Source organism: Trachypithecus francoisi, unplaced genomic scaffold, assembly GCF_009764315.1.
Source record: "Trachypithecus francoisi isolate TF-2019V2 unplaced genomic scaffold, Tfra_2.0 Lachesis_group20, whole genome shotgun sequence".
Lineage (NCBI taxonomy): Eukaryota > Metazoa > Chordata > Mammalia > Primates > Cercopithecidae > Trachypithecus > Trachypithecus francoisi.
In genome coordinates, this window is record NW_022681466.1 from 11,631,051 (window position 1) to 11,651,788 (window position 20,738).

Genomic DNA, 20,738 nt, shown 5'->3' on the forward strand with positions numbered 1-20,738 from the left:
ACCTGTGGTCCCAGCTACCCAGGAGGCTGAGATGGGAGGATCGCTTGACCCTGGGAGTTTCAGGCTGCAGGGAGCTGAGATCACGCCACTGCACTCCAGCCTGGGCGACAGAGGGAGACCCTGTTTCAAACAAATAAAAGCGAAAGCCGCTGGAGGTGCATCACAATGCCCCACTCGGTGGGTTTGCTGCAGCCATTGTGTTTTGGAGTGGACTTGGCCCGTTGTAAAGCATGGGACTCGTGTTAAAGATGGGGGAAGGAAACCTTTCTGCCTGGAAAGATTCCGCCCTCTGGGCCTCATGTGCACTGGAGAGAAGGGGGTTCTGAAGCAGAGCAGTGAGTGAGCAATGACCCTTAGCTTCTCCTCCTTGCCCCGCTCAGTAGATTAGTATTGAGATATTCCTTCCATAAGCATTCACTGGGCCCGGGGCACCGGCCCTCCTGCAGCCTGGATTGTGTCCCTGTTTATAAGCTGCTTCCTGGGAAGTGAGTGTCAGAGGGAACCACCTGTCTGCTGGTTTCTTCCTCGCTCCGAAACTGCCGGTAGGTCTGCTGAAGGAGAAGGCTGACCCGGTAAAGGGAGGAACTGGTGTCCTAAGAGGTCACCAGTTTCCTGTGTTCCCTTCTCCTTGGACGTGAATGTGCACTTTTTCCAGGCGTGGTGGGTGGCTTTTCCGTGGCTTCTCTCCTGCCCAGTGTACAGTAGTAAGACTGCATCCGTCCACACAACTGACTGTGAAGTTGCCGCCGTCTTCTTGGGATTCTGCTTGCCTAGGGCAGGCCTCTGGGGAAGCCAGCACCCCAAAATGAGCTCTCTCTGCCCCAGGCGGAGAAGGACATTCTGGAGCAGAGCCTGGACGAGGCGCGGGGGAGCCGACAGGAGCTGGTGGAGCGCATCCACTCACTGCGGGAGCGGGCCGTGGCCGCTGAGAGGCAGCGAGAGCAGGTGCCGTGTGACCCCTTCCTCTCCTGTGACCCTCCTGGGGCTGGTCTCAGGGGCGCGGACAGGTCTGTGGGGAAGCCAGATTCCTTCATCCACACCGAGCTCACATAATTTTGCTGAACGAAACTGTCGGCCTGCTTTGTCAGCGCCACCCTGAGCACCGACTCACACCCCACAGCTAAGACCATGGTCAGGCAGATGTGTGATTCAAACACAGGGGATTGCAGGGCCTGGGGCCCCAGGGAGAGCCAGGGACTTAGGTGAGCAGGGAACGGGGAGGAAAGGAGACGGTGGAAGAGAAGAGGACAGGGAGGGGGAATTGTTTTTTTGGGACATTAAAAAAGCAAAACACAACTATGCATGTAACATCCACTCATTGTTTTAATTCAGATATAATCAGCCTAAGCAACTGTCTTGATGTGCCTCGAAATCTAGCACTTAAGAGACGAGTGAGGCCAGGCACAGTGGCCCACGCGTATAATCAGCACTTTGGGAGGCTGAGGCAGGCAGATCACTTGAGGCCAGGAGTTCGAGACCAGTCTGGCCAATACAGTGAAACCCTGTCCCTACTAAAATTACAAAAATTAGCTATATTTTTTTTAGTAGAGGGCCTGGTGGTGTGTGCCTATAATCCCAGCTACTAGGGAGGCTGAGGTACGAGAATCACTTGAACCCTGGAAGCAGTGGTTGCAGTGAGCCGAGATCATGCTGCTGCACTCTAGCCTTGGCATTGCAGCAAGTCTCCATCTCAAAAAAAAAAAAAAAGAGACGAGTGAGAACTGACCTTATTTCATCCCTAGAGCTACCTCCTTCCCTCCACCCCTGGGGTCCCCGACCCCCTCCTCAGCCCAGACCCTTAGAGCTGCTGAGCTCCACGGGCCATGTGTCCCACTCTGTCCAGTACTGGGAAGAGAAAGAACAGACCCTGCTGCAGTTCCAGAAGAGTAAGATGGCCTGCCAGCTCTACAGGGAGAAGGTGAACGCGCTGCAGGCCCAGGTGTGCGAGCTGCAGAAGGAGCGAGACCAGGTACCTAAGAGGCCAGGCCCACCCCGTCACCCAGTGCTTGCTTCCCCAGGTGAGGGCTGGTTCCGGGGACAGTCTCATGGCTCCCTGTCCTTGATGGCAGCTGGTCCCAGATTTCAGGGTCTCTTTCCCCGGTCCACACGAAGTTTCTTCACTCCCCCATGCCTATTGTCCACATGCTGTCTCTATCATCCTTCTTGCTTTTATTCCTGGCACATGGCCCTGAGAAAGTGCACCCCACATATTGGGTTTTGTTGAAACTGCACACGTGAAACATGAATTGAAATGAATCCTAAGTTTGCACAGCTCAGCGTGGGCCATTTAGTGGATGTCAGATGCACACAGGCTAGAAACAGAGCTCTCCTCTAGCTGAGGCTCCCCCGAGGTGATGGCTTGGCCCGTTTACTCCCGTCTTGGCCCACAGGCGTACTCCGCAAGGGACAGTGCTCAGAGAGAGATTTCCCAGAGTCTGGTGGAGAAGGATTCCCTCCGCAGGCAGGTGTTTGAGCTGACAGACCAGGTCTGTGAGCTGCGCACACAGCTCCGCCAGCTGCAGGCAGAGCCTCCGGGTGTGGTGAGTGCTCCTGGCTGACCCGAGCTGGAGGCCAGGCAGGGGCTGCGGGGACAGCGGGACAGAGCTGGGCCCCAGGGTGGCCCAGGGAGGCACTGGGAGGACTGGCAGGGTCCCAGGCTGGGTCACACGCTGCACCTGCAGAGATGGCCCAGTGTCACTGTGTTGACTGACACACCGGCTCCCACGCGTGAATGACGCCGTGAAATCTTGAAGGTGCTCAGTAGACAAGTAGAGTCTGCTTCCGTGTCATAGAATGGGGAGCTTAGTGGAAGGTTCTGGAACCTGTCGAGTGTGGTGATGGATGTGGCAGGCGGCGTTCGAAGCTGTCCACAGGCAGCCATTTGCAGTGCAGATGCTGTGTTCCTGAAATGCTTAAAAGCCCAGCGTCTGAGAGCGGAAAGACAGACCTACGTGTAACAGAGGGAGCGTGTTCCCAGACGGCCGGGATTCTTAGAAAGCCTCTCGCTCTGGGCTGGCGGGCAGCTCCAGCTCCAGGCCCCCAGGGAGGCACAGGAGCTCCTCCCTCCGCATGCAGAATCCACCGTACCTTCCGGCCTCACCCCCTACACGGCCAGCGTCCCACATCGATGGTGAAAACACACGTGTGCACGCAGACAGAAACCCTGGGGCAGGCGCCAACACGCAGGCTGTGCTCATTCTGAGTGTGAGATGACGGGTGGATTTTCTTTTCTTTTCTTTTTTTTGAGACGGAGTCTGGCTCTGTCGCCCAGGCTGGAGTGCAGTGGCCGGATCTCAGCTCACTGCAAGCTCCGCCTCCCGGGTTCCCACCATTCTCCTGCCTCAGCCTCCCGAGTAGCTGGGACTACAGGCGCCCGCCACCTCGCCCGGCTAGTTTTTTTGCATTTTTTTTTTAGTAGAGACGGGGTTTCACAGTGTTAGCCAGGATGGTCTTGATCTTCTGACCTCGTGATCCGCCCGTCTTGGCCTCCCAAAGTGCTGGGATTACAGGCTTGAGCCACCGCGCCCGGCCTTTATTTTCTTCTCTAACTGGTTCTGCTTCCCTACCTTCAATTTTCTGTGTGTGTGTGTGTGTGTGTATTATATATTATTCGTAGAACTGGTAAATCACACATATTCTAAAAGAAATGAAATGCTGTGTGTCCAGCTGGTTTCTTTCAGTCCCGTTGATTGGCAGCACCTGTGATCCTGTGACGCTGGGGTCCCGGGCTCAGAGGACAGGGACATGATTTTTTCCCTGGAAGCTGAGAGAGGAAACTGCTGGGGAGGGTGGAGCGGGCGGTGCTGACCTGGTAGAAACCCCACGGGCCTCGAACGAGAGCCTTTCCTGAATTAACCAGCCTGTCTGGCCTGTCTTTGGCAGCTCAAGCAGGAAGCCAGGACCAGGGAGCCCTGTCCACGGGAGAAGCAGCGGCTGGTGCGGATGCACGCTATCTGCCCCAGAGGCGACAGCGACGGCAGCCTCGCCAGCTCCACGGAGGTACAGCCGCTCCTCCCACCTCCCTCACTGCCTTGACCCTCTGGGCCAGCCCAGGGGCTGCTCTGTCAGGACAAAAGTGGGCCTCCTTCCACCCTGTCCCCACAGGGAAGAGGTTGGTGTGATTGTGACAGTTCATTTTAGCTTTTGGAGACGGAGTCTGTCTGTGACCCAGGCTGGAGTGCAGTGATGTGACTTCGGCTCACTGCAACCTCCACCTCCCAGGTTCAAGCGATTCTGTTGCCTCAGCTGCCCAAGTAGCTGGGATTACAGACACCCGCCACCATGTCCAGCTAATTTTTGTATTTTTAGTAGAGATGGGGTTTCAACATATTGGCCAGGCTGGTCTTGAACTCCTGACCTCAAATGATCTGCCGGCCTCAGCCTCCCAAAGTGCTGAGATTACAGGCATGAGCCACTGCACCTGGCCCTATTGCGAGAGTTTTAAACATCAGAGGTTGATTCTGTCACAGTCCTGGAGGCCAGAAGTCCAAAGTCAAAGTGCTGACAGGGTACCCGTCTGAAAGTCCTGTTCCTAAAGAAGGTCACATTCACAGTTTGCAGGGTGGACATGAGTTTCCAGGGGACCCAATTCAACCTGGCACAGACGGTCCCCAGATATGAGTTTCCAGGGGACCCGATTCAACCTGGCACAGACAGTCCCCGGACATGAGTTTCCAAGGGACCCAATTCAACCTGGCACAGACGGTCCCCGGACACGAGTTTCCAGGGGACCCGATTCAACCTGGTACAGACAGTTCCTGGGATGCCAGCCTCACTGTGGTTTCTGGAGCCTCAGGTCTCTGGCATCTGCCCTCACCCTTTGGCAAAGTAAAGAGGCGGTCCCACCACAGTGGGCATGTGGCATGAGGATGCTGGGGTCAAAGTCCCAGTGCCGCAGGATGCTGGGAGCCGGGAGGGAGGGAGGGTGAGAGGCAGGTGAGCCTGACATCCCTTTGCCATGCCTTGGGGTGGACCTTCCTGGACCATCCCAGCAGCACCCCAAGCGCATCAGGCCCAGGCTCACTTGCCCCCGGCCACTCAAAGAGTCGGGGGAGGCCAGGATCTTCCCCAGAACACTGAGTGCACACAAGGGGAAGATGTCACTGTCAGTGCTGGGACTCCCTGGGCCAGGGCAGCCCAAACCCTGAACTGAATTGACTCTCGCATCTGCCTTAATGCCCCTCTGTGCCCCCCATTCCCCACAGGACAGAGTCCAGCCATGTTTCCCTTCCCTGGGGGTGGGTCGGATCGGGGAGGGAAGGGAAGGGAACTCAGGTGCTCAGAACTGGCTCCCAGCAGCTCTGCTCACCAGGACAGACCGTCCTCATTCACCGACCTCGTGGGCAACTGACCGATCAGCTTCCCTCCAGCCATGCTCCTCCTGCCCTGGCTTTCTAATCTGGCCGCTCTAGGGGGACTGCCTCCTACTTCCTGGGCTCTCTGTGTGCCACTGCTCTGTTGCTCTCTCTGTCTGGAATGTGCCCCCCACACACACTCCACCTCACTCCTCTGTCTGTGCCACTTTCTCCAAAGAGTCCACCCTGGCCTCCCTGCCCTGCCCATGTCGCCCACAGCCCTGGAATGCCTCACTCCACCTCACTGGTCCATGGGCACCCATTGGTTCCCCCACACCAAGGATGGTGCCTGTCCTCAGACATACATCTGACACCATCAAAGGACCTTGCACATAGTAGCTGCTCCAGGAATACTTATTAGTGAAAGAAGGGGCCGGACTCAGACCTACCCCACACACCGGGTGGCCTCAGTGTCTCGCACGTCACACTCGTCAGTGTTCATTCTGAATGCAGCCTGCCCTCCCTAGCCGCTAACTCAACCTCTCTGGGCCTCAGTTGCTTTGTGCATTAGTTTGTTCTCATGCTGATGGTAAAGACATACCCGAGATTGGGTAATTTATAAAGAAAGAAGTTTAATTGACTCAGTTCAGCATGACTAGAGAGGCCTCAGGAAACTTACAATCACGGCAGAAGGCACCTCTTCACAGAGCGGCAGGAGAGAGAATGAGTGCTCAGGAAAGGGGGAAGCCCTTTATAAAACCATCAGATCTTGTAAGAACTCACTCACTATCACGAGAACAGCATGGGAGAAACGGACCCCATGATTCAGTTATCTCCACCTGGTCCCACCCTTGACATGAGGGAATTATTACAATTCAAGGTGAGATTTGGGTGGGAACACATGGCCAAACTACATCACTTTATATGTCAAATGGGACAGCAGCACTGCCTTACAGATTTACCCTGAGAACTAAGCCAAGCAGCTAATAGAGTGCCTGACATACAGCAGGCGCTCACTGCATGTCACCCCAGTGTCTGGCATACAGCAGGCGCTCAGTGTATGTGACCCCAGTGCCTGGCATACAGCAGGCGCTCAGTGTATGTGACCCCATGTCACGTGGGGTCACATTTCCTTCCCCTCCTGCTGCCTCCTCTCCACTCAGTTCTCACTGTGGCTCACTCTCTCTACACCGTGGGAGGAGTCTCGGGGTGTCCTCATGCGTGCCCCGCTGACCTCTGTTCTCCCTCCTCCAGTCTCAGCTCTGGTCGGACCTAAGCAACACATCCAGCCGCGAGCTGGCAGACAGCTTCCGCTCCAGCAGCCCCGCGCCCCCCAGCCAGCAGTCCCTGTACAAGCGGGTGGCCGAGGACTTCGGGGAAGAACCCTGGTCTTTCAGGTAGAGCACGTGTGGCACTGGGGTCCTTCCTGGCAACTCACCAGAGACACCCACCTAGACCTCAGGGCATCTGGGGGTTGCAGGCAGCAGCTCCTGCCCTCAAAGCCCCGGAGCTGGCAGGTGCTGGGGGCCAGTGCTTGGGGCGTGGGGACTCAGAGGGAGCAGGTGATGCAGTTTGAGCCTGCTGCTTCTTGCGCTTTGCAGCAGCTGCCTGGAAATCCTGGAGGGAGATCCAGGAGCCCCGCCGGGAGCTAAGGCGGGCGACCCACACCTGGATGATGAGCCCCTAGACAGAGCAGGTGAGCGTGCCCAACCCTGAACTCCACAGCAGCCCACCTCCCTGGGCAGAGCAGGGAGCTGATGAGAAGGCCGGGGCCTCTCTCCAGGGAAAGAGCAGATAGAAGCAGAGCTCAGCTTCTGCCCTGGGCCTTGACGTTGGCCTCGATCTTGCACTTTGGGAAAGTCCTGCCTGCCAGCCAGCATCAGCCAAAGGCCAGCTGCGCTCTGTTTGCTGGCGTCCTTGTGTTTTTCCCTAGAGCCAGGGACGTTGTGTTTCATCCACGCCCCGCTCAGCACCCAGCCCCTTGCTCTGATCTGTAACGCTTGGGCTTCCTAGTGGTTTCAGACGGCAGCAGGCAGGGTCGCTTAGTGGTGCCAGGCTGAGGCCAGGCACAGCGTGACATCTACCTGAAGGGAGCATCTCTCCTCTCAGGCGCTGGCCCTAAGGCCTCGTGCTTCTCTTGTGGCTCATTTCTGTTTGTGATTGGACCAGCCCTCTCTCCTTCCAAAGTCCATGGGCCCATCGCGGGTGGGTGCCTTAGCTTTTCCACCTCAGCGCAACTGGCGCCCAGCCTTTGGCCTTACACACAGTAGGTGCTTTGCTCCCCATCTGGAATTCACCTCATGGCCACCAGGGGGCGAAAGTGCCCCACACTGCCCAGGTGCCTTCTGTGGGTGGCATGACAAGAAACCTTCATCTCTGGGGACTCATACACGTTTTTATGTATAACAGTGATAAATTGAGAGAGTCCACCCAAGGCATATCTAAATTAGATGTGAGATAAGAAGGGAGAGCTTATTCATCTTGATTTTTCCTCTGTGAGGATTCTGCGTAATGCCCTGGTTGCATATACTTTTAGTGGCATTGACCTCAAATACATCCAGAGTACACACCTCATTTCACTGGCTTTGAATGTGATCCCAGTGGGTTTTTGCCTGTGAGCCAGGCCTAGGGAACTCTTAGGTCTGTGCTGGCCCTGGTTCTCCTGTGTGGTTCACAGAGTGAGACTTGCAGCCGTGGACCCTGGCAGGCTGCTCCCTGGCTCGGGTGCTCACAGGCTGTACAGTAAAATGCTAGAGCTTGGGAGACCCTGGGGAGCCTCTAGTCCTAGGATTGACAACTCAGAGACCTGCCACCACCAGCTGGGAAGCAGAGGGGTCTGGGGTAAGGAGCAAGCAGCCGCTGGCCAGTGCCAGTGATTGCTGCCACATAGAAAAGCAGGCCAGCGTGGAAATGCAGTGAAGTACAGTAGCGCAGGTCTGCGTAGAAATGCAGGTCCATGTTTGGGAGGCCAAGGCGGGTGGATCACGAGGTCAAGAGATCGAGACCATCCTGGCCAACATGGTGAAACCTCGTCTCTACTAAAAATACAAAAGTTAGCTGGGAGTGGTGGTGAACACCTATAGTTCCAGCTACTCGGGAGGCTGAGGCAGGAGAATCACTCAAACCTGGGAGGCGGAGGTTGCAGTGAGCCAAGATCGCGCTACTGTACTCCAGCCTAGCAAGAGAGCGAGACTCCATCTCAAGAACACTAACAACAACAAAAGAAATGCAGATCCATGTAGAAAGGCAGGCCAGGGCTGGGCGCAGTGGCTCCCACCTGTAATCCCAGCACTTTGGGAGGCCAAAGCAGGTGGATCACGAGGTCAGGAGTTCAAGACCAGCCTGGTCAACATGGTGAAATCCCGTCTCTACTAAAAATATGAAAAATTATCCAGGTGTGGTGGTGCATGCCTGTAGTCCCAGCTACTCAGGAGGCTAAGGCAGAAGAATTGCTTGAACCCGGGAGGCGGAGGTTGCAGTAAGCCGAGATCACGCCACTGTACTCCAGCCTGGGGGACAGAGCGAGACTGTCTCAAAAAAAAAAAAAAAGAAAGAAAGGCAGGCCAGTGCAGGTCCATGCAGACATGGAGGTCAGTGCAGAAATGCAGGCCAGTCCTGAAATGCAGGTCCATGCAGAAATACAGGTCAGTGCAGTAATGCAGGCCAGTCCTGAAATGCAGGTCCATACAGAAATACAGGTCAGTGCAGTAATGCAGGCCAGTCCTGAAATGCAGGTCCATGCAGAAATACAGGTCAGTGCAGAAATGCAGGCCAGTCCTGAAATGCAGGTCCATGCAGAAATACAGGTCAGTGCAGAAATGCAGCCCCAGGGTTACAGCAGATATTTTTTCAAGTGAAGCCAGAAATCCAGATTTTAGGTGAAATCTTCCTGTCTTTCAAATGTTGGCAACCTGCCGGGCGCGGTGGCTCAAGCCTGTAATCCCAGCACTTTGGGAGGCCGAGACGGGCGGATCACAAGGTCAGGAGATTGAGACCATCCTGGCGAACACGGTGAGACCCCGTCTCTACTAAAAAATACAAAAAACTAGCCGGGTGAGGTGGCAGCGTCTGTAGTCCCAGCTACTTGGGAGGCTGAGGCAGGAGAATGGCGTGAACCCAGGAGGCCGAGCTTGCAGTGAGTCAAGATAGCGCCACTGCACTCCAGCTTGGGCAACAGAGCAAGACTCGTCTCAAAAAAAAAAAAAAAAAAAAATGTTGGCAACCCATTCAAATATCACAAAATAGCATGTGGTGCTCAGACCCTCCCAGTTGCAGCTCCTCACTAGTTACAGTGATTTTAGGAAAGATGAAATCAGTGTCCAAGCATTGAGGAAGGGGTGGAGGAAGAGAAAGTTCAGCCTCAGCACAGACGATGGAACAGGCACGGGGTGCCTGAGGCTGAGGGAGAAGGGGCTGAGGTTACAGGAAGCCCCATCAGCAGTGCGGTGACCAAGATCTGTGAGCTCTTGGCTTCCTCCCAGACCTTCCCCAGCTGGAAAGCAGCCTGCAGCCATTCTCACCTGGAAGCCTTGATGTCTCAGAGAGGTGAGCAGCAGGGGGGAGCCCTCTGAGGCTGGCTGGGGAACCAGGGCCAGGGGGTGGCAGAGCAGAGGCTGAGTGTCCTATCACCACTGGGAGGTGACAGCATTTCCCAGCACATGGGGCCATGGAGGGGGAAGAGAATTCCAGAACACTGGGGCCAGAGGGAAGCAATGGAGAGGTGGCCTTGCCGGCTCTCCTACTCTGGGCAGTGCATAAGCCGGTCATCTCCCGGCCTGCAGCAGCGTCCTCATGCGGCGGAGGCCAGCCCGCAGGATCCTGAGCCAGATCACGGTGCTGGCGTTCCAGGGGGATGCGTTGCTGGAGCAGATCAGCGTCATCGGTGGGAACCTCACAGGCATCTTCATCCACCGGGTCACCCCGGGCTCGGCAGCGGACCAGATGGCCTTGCGCCCGGGCACCCAGATCGTGATGGTGAGTCGCACGAGGCCCCTCCTGTCCCCCGGGCTCTTCATGGGGGCAGCGGCAGTGGGTGGGGCGACCCAGACAGACTTCAGATCCCCCAGACCATGCAGATCCACTCTGGGCTAGGCCCCTGCTCTTTCCTGGGCTGATGTAAAGCGTTCCGCTCATTTATAAATGAGAGTCGTGCCGTGGGGAACCCAGCACACCACCCGCGGTGGCCGCTGCCATGCAGCACTTCTGACCAGGGGTCTTTGCTTGAGGCCCTTTGACAGGGCTGGTGGCGGTCACTTTGGTGTGTGCAGTAAAATACACGTGACATATAATTCACTATTTTAACCATTGGGGCATTTCAAATACACATGACATATAATTCACTATTTTAACCACTGGGGCATTTCTTTTCTTTTCTTTTCTTTTTTTTGGGGAGGGGGATGGAGTCTCGCTCTGTCACCCAGGCTGGAGTGCAGTGGCGCAATCTCCGCTCACTGCAAGCTCCGCCTCCGGGGTTCACGCCATTCTCCTGCCTCAGCCTCCTGAGTAGCTGAGACTACAGGCGCCCGCCACCGCGCCCGGCTAATTTGTGTTTGTGTGTTTTTAGTAGAGACGGGGTTTCACCGTGTTAGCTAGAATGATCTTGATCTCCTGACCTTGTGATCCACCCGCCTCGGCCTCCCAAAGTGCTGGGATTACAGGCGTGAGCCATCGATCTTTTCTTTTTTTTGTTTTGTTCTTTTGAAACAGGGTCTCGCTCTGTCACCCAGGCTCGAGTGCAGTGGTGCAATCACAGCTCGACCTCCCCAGGCTCAATTGATCCTCCCACCTCAGCCTCTTAAGTAGCTGAGACCAGACCACAAGCATGTGCTACCATGCCCGGCTAATTTGGGGACATTTTCTAAAACTTTTTTTTTGTTGTTATAAAATGCACAAAACTGCTGAGAAGATAAATGGACACAAATGTACAACCTGGCCGGGCGCAGTGACTCACGCCTGTAATCCCAGCAGGAGGCTGAGGCAGGCAGATCACTTGAGGTCAGGAGTTCGAGACCAGCCTGGCCAACATGGCAAAACCCCATCTCTACTAAAAATACAAAAATTAGCCAGGCGTGGTGGTGGGCGCCAAGTAGTCCCAACTACTTGGGAGGCTGAGGCAGGAGAATCTCTTGAGCACGGGAAGCAGAGGTTGCAGTAAGCCAAGATTGCACCACTGTACTCCAGTCTGCGTGACAGAGTCAGACTCTGTTTCAAAAAAAAGTACAATCTAACTAATTATTATTAAGTGAATACATGGGGAGAGGGTGACTTTGATGTGGCCTAAAAGCAGAAGCAGAATTATTAAACTTTAGGAAAAAAAATACTTCTGGGCACAGTGGTGCATGCCTGTAGTCCTAGCTACTCAGATACCTGAGCCCAGGAGATTGAGGCTGCAGTGAGCTATGATTGCACCACTGCACTCGAGCCTGGGTGACAGAGCAAGACCTTGTCTCAAAAAAAAAAAAAAAAAAAAAAGCCAGGCACGGTGGCTGATATCTATAATCCCAGCTACTCAGGAGGCTGAGGCAGGAGAATCACTTGAACCTGGGAGGTGGAGGTTGCAGTGAGCTGAGATCGTGCCACTGCACTCCAGCCTGGGCGACAGAGTGAGACTCGGTCTCAAAAAAAAAAAAAAAAAAGAAAAAGGAAAAGAAAAGCACAGTGCTTTCTTTCTTTCTTTTTTTTTTTTTTGAGACGGAGTCTCGCTCTGTCGCCCAGGCTGGAGTGCAGTGGCCGGATCTCAGCTCACTGCAAGCTCCGCCTCCCGGGTTCACGCCATTCTCCTCCTGCCTCAGCCTCCCGAGTAGCTGGGACTACAGGCGCCTGCCACGTCGCCCGGCTAGTTTTTTGTATTTTTTAGTAAAGACGGGGTTTCACCGGGTTAGCCAGGATGGTCTCGATCTCCTGACCTCGTGATCCGCCCGTCCCGGCCTCCCAAAGTGCTGGGATTACAGGCCTGAGCCACCGCGCCCGGCCGCACAGTGCTTTCTTAATATGAAAAACTTTTTAAACCAAGAAATGTGCAAGATGGGCTTCACCTCATCCCACAGGCTCACCCTGCGGCCCCCAGGAGGGGACTGGGGATGGGGGCTCTGGGGTGGGACGGTGAGCACAGAGGAGGGGAGAGGATGTGGCTGAATCCCTTCAACAGGAGTGTTCCATGCACCCCTCACTGCCCCCTTGGAACAGGCTGTCCAAATGCTGAGCTTCCCCAGGGCTCGAATGATAGCACATGGAGCTCCTAATCCAAGTGTCCTTCGTGTCCTCCACATGACCCCAGAAACCCTGTTTTACATTTCTTTCTTTTTTTTTTTTTTTTTTTTTCGAGACGGAGTCTTGCTCTGTTGCCCAGACTGGAGTGCAGTGGTGTGATCTTGGCTCACTGCAGCCTCCACCTCCTTGGTTCAAGCAATTCTCTTGCCTCAGCCTCCCGAGTAGCTGGGATTACAGGCGTGCGCCACCACACCCGGCTAATTTTTATATTTTTAGTAGAGACGAGGTTTCACCATGTTGGCCAGGCTGATCTCGAACTCCTGACCTCGAGTGATCCACCCACCTCGGCCTCCCAAAGTGCTGGGATTACAGGCGTCAGCCACCATGCCCCTTCTTTACATTTCTAATTGTCCTCTTAAGCGGCAGTCCCCAAACTTTCTGGCACCAGGGACTGGCTTCATGGAAGACAGCTTTTCCACAGACTGGGTTGCGGGGGATGGTTTTGGGATGATTCAAGCACGTTACATTGATTGTACACTTTTCTATTCTTATTACACTGTAATATGTAATGAAAGAATTATACCCTGAACCATAATTCAGAATCAGTGGGAGCCCTGAGCTGGTTTTCCTGCAACAAGACGGTCCCATCTGGGGTAACAGGAGACAGCGACAGATCATCAGGCATTAGATTCTCATAAGGAGCGTGAAACCCAGATCCCGCGCACGTGCAGTTCACAGCAGGGCTCACACTCCTGTGAGAATCTACTGCTGTGCTGAGCTGACAGGAGGCGGAGCTGAGGCCGTAATGCTCACTTGCCCACCACGCCCTCCTGCTGTGTGGCCCGGGTCCTAACAGACCAGGGACCAGGACCAGTCTGTGGCCCAGGGGCAGGGGACCCTGCTCTTAAGGTTCCAATGATCAGCTCTGAGGCAGTTCAAGCAACAGAGCCCCTTGACAGTGTTCAGGGAGACAGTCCCGATATCCTAAGGGGGCCAATTCAATTCTAATGGTGTTAAAACACATCCTAATTTTGTATCGTAAAAAGATTTACTCTCCTAAGCTTAGAACAATATCAAGAAGAAATGAAGTGGATGGTGGAAGCCCTGCGGGGGGTGGGCCTTCACAGTGGGGAAGGCTGTGGGTGGAGAGCCAGGGCAGCGGGTGGGTGAAGGCTGGGGATGCCACTCTGCATCCTATAGGGCCCGGGACAGCCCGCAGCAGCACAGAATGATCCCAAAGCTAAGAAACCCCTATCGGCCGGGCGCGGTGGCTCACGCCTGTAATCCCAGCACTTTGGGAGGCCGAGACGGGCAGATCACGAGGTCAGGAGATCGAGACCATCCTGGCTAACACAGTGAAACCCCGTCTCTACTAAAAATACAAAAATTAGCCGGGCAAGGTGGTGGTCGCCTGTAGCCCCAGCTACTTGGGAGGCTGAGGCAGGAGAATGGCGTGAACTGGGAGGCGGAGCTTGCAGTGAGTAGAGATCGCGCCACTGCACTCCAGCCTGGGCAACAGAGCGAGACTCCATCTCAAAGAAAAAGAAAGAAACCCCTATCTACCTATCTAGAATGCTCTTGAATGTTCTAGAACCAAGGTCCTTTCTTTTCTTTTCTTCAAGAGAGGAAAGTGCTTATCACAAAGAACCCGCAACCTCGACAGTGGACGGGTTGGGGAAGGGTTGGCAGTTGACTCTTTGGCCAGGACCATGTGTAGCATGCATCACTAGAGGTCTGAAGGCCGCACAGAGGCTCTGGTGGTGCAGCTTTGTTTTGGCCAAGGCGTGCAGGCAGTGGTCCTACTCCAGGCCTGGCCCACGCCTTGCCTCAGTGCCCTCTGCATCCTGGCTGGATTCAGCGTCCCGGGGAAAGAGACTGACCTTCTCCACTTGCCTTCAGGTTGATTACGAAGCCTCAGAGCCCTTGTTCAAGGCAGTCCTGGAGGACACGACCCTGGAACAGGCCGTGGGGCTTCTCAGGAGGGTGGACGGCTTCTGCTGCCTGTCTGTGAAGGTCAACATGGATGGTACGCACACCACTCCTCTCGCGTGCACAGCTGCCTGGCCAGTCTCCGGGACCCTTAGGTCCCTGGTGGCTCTATACGCCCAGCAGCCAGGGTCCCCCCAGAGCCAGGAGAGGATCAGCCAGGCTGTGCCCCAGGTCCCCGGGAGGCCCCCAAGCCAGCTGGAAACCTCCCACCCGCGGACTCCAGTGCCAGAGCGGCTTCTGAGACTGCGGAGGGTCCTTTCTTCTCTCCTACTTTAATTTTCTGCAACCTTCCTCGCGCGGGCTCATATTTGCAGCTCATCTGTGGCTCGTGTCCCCTTTTATCAGGTTATAAGAGGCTACTCCAGGACCTGGAGGCCAAAGTGGCGACCTCGGGGGACTCATTCTACATCCGGGTCAACCTGGCCATGGAGGGGAGGGCCAAGGAGGAGCTGCAAGTGCATTGCAACGAGGTCCTCCACGTCACCGACACCATGTTCCAGGGCTGCGGCTGCTGGCACGCCCACCGCGTGAACCCTTACACCATGAAGGATGCTGCTGTGCACGGTACCATCCCCAACTACTCTGGGTGAGCAGCTGCCGCGAGCTCCGTGTGTCCCCAGAGAGGCCCACGGGGAAATGGCACCCAGCCTGCCTCGGCTTCCTCCTCCTGCCCAGCAATAGCGGGTAGGCGTGGTGAGACCCCCTAAGGAGGGAAGCCTGCCAAGATCACTGCTGAAGATGTTGTTTCTTTGTGATGGATGCTTTATATCTTGCAAATGAAATGTTCATTCTAGAACATTCTAGATCTGGGTTTCTCAGCTCTAGTACCATGGACATTTGGGGCTGGATCTCTGTTTGTGGTGGGGCCGTCCTGGGCACTGCAGGATGTTGAGCAGCATCCCTGGCCTCCCTACCCAGGATGCCGGGAGCACTCCCGTGCCCCAGTTGTGACAACCAGAAATGTCTCCATATGTTGCCAAGGGTCCCCTGGTTCTCCTAGGACAGTCTTGGTCTTAGCACTGAAAGCCCCACTTGCAGGGAAGCCCCTTGGTCCTGGGCAAGCTGGGACAGCTGGTCACCCTCCCTGAGGAGTGACACTGCCCCCTGCCTTGCTCCGTTGAAAACCATTGCTCTAGATCAGCCTATGGGAGGCTCCAAGGTTCAAGTGCACGGAACGCACAGTGCTAGAAAGCACAGGTGTTGAGCTCAGCACCCCCATCACTTATTGCAAACTCAAGTCCCCTGGGGATCGGAGCCAGCAGGTCTAGGGAGAGGCCTGGCACTCTGCATTTCTAACAGCTCTCTTGGTGACTCCAGGCTGCAGGTCACAGACCCACCATGAATATTGAGGTTCTGGAGGGGGGGGCCTTGTACACTGGCTGCTCAACAGCACCCCCTGGGTCCCGCCCCGGGACAAGTCAATCAGCATCTCCAGAGGTGGACTGAGGCCCTGGAGTCTTTTGAAAGCTCTGGAGACTGGGATGGCCGCCAGGGTGGAGCGCTCTGGCCTGCAGCAAAGGGGTGTGTGGAGCTCTAGGTAGAGGGCCTCCTCTCCCACTCAGCCATCTCCCCCATTCTCCCCTGCTTGGCTCTCCCCTGCCCCGCTCTCCTGGCAGGAGGCAGCTGGGTCAGGGCCTCTCCTATTCTCCGCAGGGCTCAGCAGCAGCTCATAGCCCTCATCCAGGACATGACTCAGCAGTGCGCCGTCACCCGCAAGGTGAGGCTCCAGGAGGGGCCTGGCCCCCACTGGGGTGGGCTGGAGGAGGGGCTCAGTGCTGGCAGGGAGGCAGGGGGCACCGTGTGGAGAGTGTGGGCTGCTGATTGGAGGAGGGTGACCCCACCTGTCTCTCCTCTGGGCCCCTTCAAATCAGGGTAGGGTCTGCAGCCCCCGCCCAGCCTACAGGCTCTTGCACAGTGTAGACACACCTCATGCTGCTCTCAGAGTATCTGAGTCTCTGCATCACTCCCAGGTCACCCCAGTGCCAATCATCTCCCCTGAATTCCCATTCCTCTGCATCAGACACCTTTGTGCTCTTCAGACACGGGACGCTTGGCAGGTTGCTAAGCACCTGCCTGTCCATGCAGTGGTTCCATGCTAAGAACCACAGGACAGTGCTCAGCCAGTCCCCCACCGATGATGCAGGGCTGGGCACGGGGGAGACCTCTGCCCTTCCACCTGCCTTTGCAGCCTGCCCCTCACTGTAGGGCCCTGCTTTGTGGCTGTTGACCTGAGGACCCCCTCCCCACTCCCACCCCCTGGCACGGGCCCTGGGCATCCTGGCTGTTCAGTGGGCACAGTCTGATAGTGCAGAGACCACACTGGATTTGATGGGGTAGGGTGTGAAGACAGGGGGTGCTGGGCCCGTGTTGATGGCTTCAACAGCTTCTCCTCATCCCTTCTCCGTCCCTCTTTCAGCCGTCTTCTGGGGGACCACAGAAGCTGGTCCGCATCGTCAGTATGGACAAAGCCAAGGCCAGCCCTCTGTGTTCGTCCTTTGACAGGGGCCAGCTGGACCCCAGCACGATGGAGGGTGAGGCCTGGTGAGCTGGCACAGGGGCCGCTGGCTCCGAGCGGATGAGGGGCTTTCGGAGCTGCTGCTAGTTGGTCAGCTGGGGCCGGGGGATGCCACCCATTTAGGCCAAGATCTGCTCTTCAAGAATCATGGGGCTGGGCGTGGTGGCTCACACTTGTAGTCCCAGCTACTCGGGAGGCTGAGGCAGAAGAATTGCTTGAACCCGGGAGGCAGAGGTGGCAGTGAGCCGAGATGGCGCCACTGCACTCCAGCCTGGGTGATAAAAGCAAAACTCCGTCTCAGGAAAAAAAAAAAAAAAGTTCAGGAGAGGAGTACAGGGGCCCAGGACAGAGGGAGGGCTGGGACGCTGCACCCTGGGAGGATGGCTGAGGAGAAGGGTGCCGCTCTCCCAGATCCTTTGGAAGGAAGAAGATCCTGGCTTCCGCCATCCTCCCTTGGGCCTAGAGGAAAACAGGATTAAGTTGCAGGCTGCAAAGCGGTGCCTGGAGAGCCACAAAGCTGTGTAACCCACGTGCAAAGGAGCCGCTCGGCCAGGGGCTGTGGAACTCGGAGTGAGTCCTGTGTCCGCTGAGCCTGTGCGCTTGGAATTCTAGGTGTTGGGGCTGCTGCAGTGAGCAAAGCAGACCCAGTCCCTCCCAGGGCAGGGTGGGCTGGCGGGGGGCTGCCGCAGCCTCACCCACCCTCAGGGTCCTCTCCTCCACAGGCTCCAGCGCGTGCTTCTGGGCCGAGAGCTGCTTCACCCTGGTGCCCTACACCCTGGTGCGGCCCCATCGACCTGCCCGGCCCCGGCCTGTGCTCTTCGTGCCCAGAGTGGTTGGGAAGATCCTGAGCGAGAAGCTCTGCCTCCTCCAAGGGTTTAAGAAGTGCCTGGCAGGTGTGCTGTTGCCTGGGAATCCCTCTACCCCTCCCTCCACCCCTTCCTCCCTTCTCCTCTTCCTCCCTCCTCCTTCCCTCTCTCCTTCCCTCGCCCACTACGTGCATTCCCACACTCACCTGCTGTGTCCAGATAGTTCAGGATGGAGGTGCAGGGCACAAGGGGGGGTGCAGGGTCAGGTTTGTTGAGTGGATGCCCTAAGAAGAGCTTCTCCCAGGGCTGGCGGGGTCCACGGGGACAGGGGCGTTTACCATGGGGCTCCCTCGGACCCCCAGGCAGCTGGTGTATGACAGCCCTGCCCAATGTCACCTGTAGAGTACTTGAGCCAGGAGGAGTATGAGGCCTGGAGCCAAAGAGGGGACATCGTCCAGGAGGGAGAGGTGTCTGGGGGCCGCTGCTGGGTGACCCGCCATGCTGTGGAGTCCCTCATGGAAAAGGTGAGGGCAAGGGCGGGGTGGCAGGGGAGCTGTCCTGGGAAGGGTTTCGGGAATGCAGAGGAGTGGGATGAGATAAAGGTGCAGGGACCGACCTGGACCTGGGTGACCTTGTCGCTGACCTCTGGGCCCCAACACCCCAGGAGGAGCCCAAACCTCGTCTCAGCCAGTTAGGATCCACGGGACCATGGGTGAGGTCTCCCAGCTCCTTGAGTCTCTGTTTTCTCAGCTTGGGGGATGTTTAATAGATATTTGTTCAAGAATGAATAAATCTCAGATAACGACACTCTCCATGTTTGAAGACGCACACGCAGGAAAAGCAGCTCCCCGTGAACCATAGCTTTGTGTCTGCACAGGCATGGGAAGCAGAGTCTGGCATCAGGGTGCCTCCTGTAGGGGTTGGCAGGGCTCCATGCCAAGTTCGCCTCAGTCCCCAGAGCTCACAATTTCTAGATTTTCACAGTGAAAAATCAAAGGGATGGAAACTCTTTTTTTTTTTTTTTTTTTTTTTGAGACGGAGTCTAGCTCTGTCGCCCAGGCTGGAGTGCAGTGGCGCGATCTCGGCTCACTGCAAGCTCCGCCTCCTGGGTTTACGCCATTCTCCTGCCTCAGCCTCCCGAGTAGCTGGGACTACAGGCGCCCGCCACCTCACCCGGCTAGTTTTTTGTATTTTTTTAGTAGAGACGGGGTTTCACCGTGTAGACCAGGATGGTCTCGATCTCCTGACCTCGTGATCCACCCGTCTCGGCCTCCCAAAGTGCTGGGATTACAGGCTTGAGCCACCGCGCCCGGCCGGGATGGAAACTCTTAAGACTGCACAGCAAGCAGCCTCATTTAGAAAGTGGCAAACTCATCTGGGCCTGGGGCTCACACCTGTCATCCCAGCACTTTGGGAAGCCGAGGTGAGAGGATCGCTTGAGCCCAGGAGTTCAAGACCAGCCTGAGCAACACAGTGAGACCCCTGTCTCTAAAAAAAAATTAAAAAATAGGCCGGGCGCGGTGGCTCAAGCCTGTAATCCCAGCACTTTGGGAGGCCGAGACGGGCGGATCACGAGGTCAGGAGATCGAGACCATCCTGGCGAACACAGTGAAACCCCGTCTCTACTAAAAATACAAAAAACTAGCCGGGCGAGGTGGCGGGCGCCTGTAGTCCCAGCTACTCGGGAGGCTGAGGCAGGAGAATGGCGTAAACCCGGGAGGCGGAGCTTGCAGTGAGCTGAGATCCGGCCACTGCACTCCAGCCTGGGCGACAGAGCAAGACTCCATCTCAACAAAAAAAAAAAAAAAAAATTAAAAAATAAAAGAGAAGAAAGTGGCTGGGCACAGTGGCTCATGCCTGTAATCCCCACACTTTGGGAGGCCTAGGCGGGAAGACTGCTTGAGCCCAGGAGTTTGAGACCAGCCTGAGCAGCACAGTGAGACACCCGTCTCTACAAAAAATTTAAAACCTAAAAAAATTAAAAGTGGGCCGGGCGCAGTGGCTCACACCTGTAATCCCAGCACTTTGGGAGGCTGAGGCGGGCGGATCACCTCATGAGATCGAGATCGAGACCATCCTGGCTAACACTGTGAAACCCTGTCTCTACTAAAAATACAAAAAATTAGCCGGGTGTAGTGGCAGGTGCCTGTAGTCCCAGCTACTCAGGAGGCTGAGGCAGGAGAATGGTGTGAACCTGGGAGGCGGAGCCTGTAGTGAGCTGAGATTGCGCCACTGCACTACAGCCTAGGCGACAGAGCGAGACTCTGTCTCAAAAAAAAAAAAAAAAAGAAAAAAGAAAAGAAAGTGACAAGCTCTCTTCCCCCATCTTCTCTACAAAATTCAGCTCTCCCCAGCTCCTGCCCTGCCCTCAGCCTGTCCGGAGGGCCCTTCAGACCTGGGCGTGGGCTCCCTTTGCTTCCTCAGAGGCTGGTGATCTTGACTCACTTCTCCCTCTCCCTCCCACAAAGAACACCCATGCCCTCCTGGACGTGCGGCTGGACAGTGTCTGCGCCCTGCACAGGATGGACATCTTCCCCATTGTCATCCACGTCTCTGTCAACGACAAGATGGCAAAGAAGCTCAAGTAGGTGCACGCTGGGAGTTAGGCAGGGGCTTTGAAGTGGCTCCTGGGAGCTGGGCAGGGGCTTTGAAGTGGCTCCTGGGCTCCCCTGAAGCCCATGGCAGGTGCCATGACAGCCGCAGAGTGTGCTCTGCGGCTTTCAGGAATCTGAAGAGCTGACAGGGCCGTTTCTGCACAACTTTGGGACGAAATTCCTCTGATTTTGGCTGGGCGCAGTGACTCACACCTGTAATCCCAGTACTTTGGGAGGCCAAGGCGGGCGGATCGCCTGAGGTCAGCAGTTCAAGACCAGCCTAGCCAACACGGAGAAACCCTGTCTCTATTAAAAATACAAAAACTAGCCA

The 20,738-nt window shown here is 56.0% G+C and overlaps 1 protein-coding gene across 5 annotated transcripts in view; it reads left to right on the forward strand.

Annotated features, from left to right (window-relative positions):
• The window catches only part of CARD14 (caspase recruitment domain family member 14), a 34,170-nt gene that overhangs the window by 11,504 nt on the left and 1,928 nt on the right, over window positions 1–20,738 (forward strand). The window contains exons 6-20 of one of the 5 annotated variants that reach the window (XM_033182505.1): window positions 826–945; window positions 1,844–1,969; window positions 2,391–2,540; window positions 3,883–3,999; window positions 6,549–6,691; window positions 6,896–6,990; window positions 9,776–9,839; window positions 10,076–10,268; window positions 14,403–14,529; window positions 14,838–15,075; window positions 16,143–16,209; window positions 16,909–17,023; window positions 17,730–17,900; window positions 18,216–18,337; window positions 20,282–20,397. In XM_033182505.1, coding sequence (XP_033038396.1) covers window positions 826–945; window positions 1,844–1,969; window positions 2,391–2,540; window positions 3,883–3,999; window positions 6,549–6,691; window positions 6,896–6,990; window positions 9,776–9,839; window positions 10,076–10,268; window positions 14,403–14,529; window positions 14,838–15,075; window positions 16,143–16,209; window positions 16,909–17,023; window positions 17,730–17,900; window positions 18,216–18,337; window positions 20,282–20,397 — 1,964 coding nt within the window. Of the gene's footprint in view, window positions 1–825; window positions 946–1,843; window positions 1,970–2,390; window positions 2,541–3,882; window positions 4,000–6,548; window positions 6,692–6,895; window positions 6,991–9,775; window positions 9,840–10,075; window positions 10,269–14,402; window positions 14,530–14,837; window positions 15,079–16,142; window positions 16,210–16,908; window positions 17,034–17,418; window positions 17,578–17,712; window positions 17,901–18,215; window positions 18,338–20,281; window positions 20,398–20,738 lie in introns of those variants that run through there. The other 4 variants (XM_033182504.1, XR_004430509.1, XM_033182506.1 and 1 more) reach the window with 4 other exon arrangements.